We start from the raw sequence: 4589 nt of genomic DNA on the forward strand, positions 1-4589 counted from the left end.
CAGAAACATCCATTACAATGGTTGGTCAGAGTAGAAATAATAACATAAACAACTTGAACATTAGTTCTCCTTTGATACTTTTTCTCCTGGCCTAGTCTCTTTCAAATGAGAAAATCTACCACTGTTTAACAGCAAGATGCCATTTATGTAGCAATCAATGGACTCTTAATGTAGCCATTTCAAAATAATGCATAGGAATAGTAGCTTTTCCCTTCAGCCCTGGTACTGCTCTTTGCACCACCACCCTTTCCATCCTCACAAGCAGAGGCTAAATCCTACTCCTGATGCTAAGTCATATTCACAAGGCACCGAACAGACTGTGAGGAGCTGTGGTATGAAATCATTGCTGCCCCATTTTTTGCCATCACCTGGTGGTAATTGTGCAGTTAGCAGTGTACAGGTGTCTCTGGGTTTGGTGTACATATCACTTGATAAGAAAGATGCTAAAGTACTTCAACAAATACTTCATTTATCTTAGGAGAAAGTGAAATTCAGAAACCAAGCTAAAATATAGTACAGTAAAAGTGAGATTCTTTGTGGTGTTAAAAACTAATGTAAACACAGAGATAGTGCATCTGTTTCATTTGATTTAATTACATTCATTTAAACATTATTTTCAATGGCACTAACATTATTGAGCGTAAGGATAAAACTCCTATGTTTAGAAAAGATTCTTGGTTTTTGAAGATACTAATATTTTGAGTTTTCATAGTGACCCTTTGTAACATTTTCTTCTAAAAAATAAAGTTATCCATGTCTACCACTGACTTAGAGCTTATAGAAAAATGTAAAATCTCAGAGGTAACAGAAAAGCACAATAGATAACCTGGAGCTGCATCTTAGATAATGTTTTTTTCCACTGAAGCAAAGATTCTTGGAGAATATCAAAGTCAAGTTGAAAGAGTTCCTTCAGAATCAGAGTCCAGAACTGAGCGACCAAATTTCTCTGGGGAGAACATTGCTAGACCAAAGTCTGATCATACCTCAGTGGTCTCCAGTGACATCACAAAGTTCAGCTTGTCACAAAGGAGGTACTTGGATGTAAACCTGGTCATTTGAGAGGTCCCGATGAGCAGAAACATCGCCTAAGCTAACAAGAACACATAGCAAACATCATGGCTAGAACTAAAAGAAGTGAGAACACGCCTAAGTCTAGGAGAAATCCTGTAACCCGCTCTGCAAGAGCAGAGCTCCAATTTCCTGTTAGCCGTGTGGACCGGTTCCTGCGTGAGGGTAACTATGCCCAGCGACTGAGCTCCTCAACACCTGTATTCTTGAGTGGCGTCCTCGAGTATCTGGTGTCCAACATCCTAGACCTGGCTGGCAACGAAGCCCGCAGAAACGGCAGGACACGCATCACCCCAGATCACGTGAAGATGGTGATAGAAAACCAGAAGCAATTCCATTATAACATCAGAACTCTAGGTGGTGAGAAGAACAAGCCCAAAGAGTGAGACTGCATGGCGCATTGGTGGGACTTCAACACCCTCATCTCTCCTCTGAAATGTCCACACACCACGGACGCTTATTAAACCACAGGACCACCGAAAAATAATGAGTTATGCTTCTTTTTTTCCAAAACATGAATGCTTCCTAACCCATAACTTAGGAAGCTGTTTCTGAGAAGACAAATGATGTCATTTTTGTCTAATTAAATCCTTATGTAAACCTCTTCTTGATATTCATGGGGAAGTCTCAGACAACAAATTTTCTTCCACTAGGCTGTGGTGACACTTGAAGTATCTTGCTGATCGGAAATTTTCATGAATACTGTAGTGATGGGGAAAGGCGTGGAGATTAAGGTCAACAGCCTTTGTGGTCTTCTCATTTGTTCCATCTATAAAAGGGTTAAAGTATACTTGGGTGAATAGCTGATGCTCTTTTACATGAAATTGTACATGCAGTCTCCTTAACTATATGAAAGGTATGCATTATTTATTTAATCCTTTTTTTTTACTGTCTTGGAGTTTGAAATCGAGTTTTCAGCCTCCTAGGTACACACTCTGCCACTTGAGCCATACCTCCAGTCTTTAATGTCACATTGATTTCTTTAATATGTTAGCTAATTAAATCATGCACATAGCACTGAATATTGCAGAATCCACCCGACATAATCATACTTTCCATTTAATAAGTTTGATTAGACTTTTGGCTTAGGTTTCAATTGGTATTTCATTGTGTCATCCATGAGTGAAATGGGATTTGGTGAAATTAATTCATGTGCAATTTTGCACATAAAAACTGACATTGCGGCTCAGATCATTGTAGTTTTGACTCTGTTCATTTTGCCCCTTCTCAACATGACCTATTTGAACTTTCTAGAAAATTCAATCTTTTCATCTTAGAATATAAAATATTGCAAAGACATCAATGAACTCTTAGTAAAATGTTGAAAGTGAGATTAAAAAATATTCCTGATTGAAATTCAAAAAAGCTTTCCTACATTTAGAATACAAGTATTCATCTGTTTCTTCTATTTTTATGCTATGTATATACATTTAAATTTCATTCATGGCCAATGCCTTTAGCCCACAGCAGAAGAAACACACACACACACACACACACACACACACACACACACACACACACACACACACACACACACACACACACTCACACACTTTTTCATCTATGAACTTGACTACTTAGGAATGTGTTTCTACTTGACAGGCAATGACACGGACAGATGACTACAAATAGTACCTTCTTTCCTTTTTGCCTGTACTCGGCTTCAACCCAAGGGCCTATCACTCTCTGGGCTTGCTTGCTCTACCATTGGAGCCACACCTCCACACCAGCTTTTTACTGCTTAACTGTACACAGTATCTTTGGGAATTTTCTACATGGGCTGGCTTTGAACTGTGATCCCAAAGGTCTCAACCTCCTGAGTAGTGGGATTACAGGAATGAGTCACAAGCACCCTGCTAGCTTCTTAAACAGAAGTAATGGTGACTTTTGTTAAAGATGTCATTACCTAGGCTCAGTGGGTACAGCTCATCTATAACCCTGCACAGTGTGTCAGGTAAGGTAGCTTTATGGGGTAATTGGGGAGCCAAGTCCAAGATGGCAGGAAATGGAGTGTTGAACTGGGGTTAGCCAAGTAGATCAAGCTCCACTAAGGCTTCTTTGACATGTAGTGACTTGTTTTCAAGTATGGGCATCCCAAGAAATCTAGGAAGAAGTCTCCTAGTGTTGTAGTTATTCTGTGATTCTAAGACCACCCAGATTTCAAAGGAAGGCAGGGCAAGTCCACTGCCCTAAAGGATAATGTCATAATCAATGCGCTGGAAGAATACAAGTGATAGCTATGAGTGCACATTTAGAAATATTTTCCATCACTGCTGTTAACATATGTATTTCTCAAGAGAGGAGAGCATTTGATTTTTATTGGAAATGGTGATATGGTTAGGAAATCAGGAAGCACACACAGGCAAAATTACAAAAGAGCTTTTTCATCCACTGGACTAAGATCTAAATGAGGAAATGATGCTGCTGTTGCCGGGCCTGACTCAATGATCACCCTGCGCTCTTGGGTGTGCCTCTCACAATGTATACATATCTGAGAGGTGTCCAGTTGAAGGCTGCCTGTTTTTGCATGCTCCACAGTTCATGTGGTGTTCTTTGAGGGATTTGTGGGGTGGGTTTGCAAAATTTTTTCAATAAGTGTTGCTGGAAATTTTAATTTTTATTTTAGGACACCACTAAACTGATTTCCAGTTGATTGTTTGATTATGCAGTGCCTTGCTGCTCCTGGAGCTCCAGAATGAGATTCACTGATGGATTCCTATTACAGATCTTCCTGGAATTCGTAATCTTGTAGCATATGATTTAAGCTACAGAACTGGAATGAAGTCCTCTTTCTCTGTTATTCACTTAATAAATATTTGTTGAGGATTCCCAAGGTCATAGATTTTAATTATGGCTTTTGACAACAGAATAGAGATAACCTAATAAATTGGAAATTATTTATTTGAAATGATGGATTTAATTTGCTCATTCATTTATTTGTAGTTGAGTAAGGGAAGATGAGGAAACTTAAAATCTATTTGTTCAACTTAAATATGTACACAGCTATGAATAAGGCTCATGCCCTTGCCCTTTAAGAGAAGGGACAATACATGTATGTCACAATTGGGACCTAAGACAATGGTCAGTTCAGCAAGTACCTCTCCACAGATAGCCATGTGTCCCCCATCAGTGTGCTCTGCCTCTTATCTCATGGAGATGCTTCTGTTATTCTGGTCATAGCCATATCTTCTGTGGTATTCTTAAGTTCTGTAAAACATTGTTACAGTATACAATTATTGTGATAACTTGGAAAACTTTAATTTTTTTCTTTTCATTATCTACTAAAATGGACTTGGGCAGTGAACTGAAGCTAGGATTATTTATAAGTGTACTTAAATAATCGCTTTCCTCACGATTTTCTGTGTCTATTTTCCCACATATCCCATGAAGCCAGTCCTTCTTGGATTACTGAAGTGACAGGATGGTTGTTCACTGATGTTCTTCTATCTTCAGTCGATGCTCTCTATGACACATACCTGGTTTAGGTGCTTGTGTATTTAAATACATGAAGAAATGGTTGA

The 4589-nt window shown here is 38.9% G+C and overlaps 1 protein-coding gene across 1 annotated transcript; it reads left to right on the forward strand.

Moving 5' to 3' along the window:
- The first annotated feature begins 1024 nt into the window (after positions 1-1024).
- Positions 1025-1639, forward strand: LOC138841415 (histone H2A-Bbd type 1-like). The gene has a single exon (XM_070042073.1). The coding sequence runs from the start codon at positions 1116-1118 to the stop codon at positions 1452-1454; it is 339 nt and encodes a 112-aa protein (XP_069898174.1). The 5' UTR covers positions 1025-1115; the 3' UTR covers positions 1455-1639.
- The last annotated feature ends 2950 nt before the right edge of the window (positions 1640-4589 follow it).

Source organism: Dipodomys merriami, unplaced genomic scaffold (assembly GCF_024711535.1).
Source record: "Dipodomys merriami isolate MVZ:Mamm:240054 unplaced genomic scaffold, mDipMer1.0.p SCAF_32, whole genome shotgun sequence".
Classification (NCBI taxonomy): Eukaryota; Metazoa; Chordata; class Mammalia; order Rodentia; family Heteromyidae; genus Dipodomys; species Dipodomys merriami.

What these genes read in the sequence shown, in the direction of transcription:
- LOC138841415 (XM_070042073.1), top strand. Translation starts at nt 1,116, where the DNA reads ATGGCTAGAACTAAAAGAAGTGAGAACACGCCTAAGTCTAGGAGAAAT.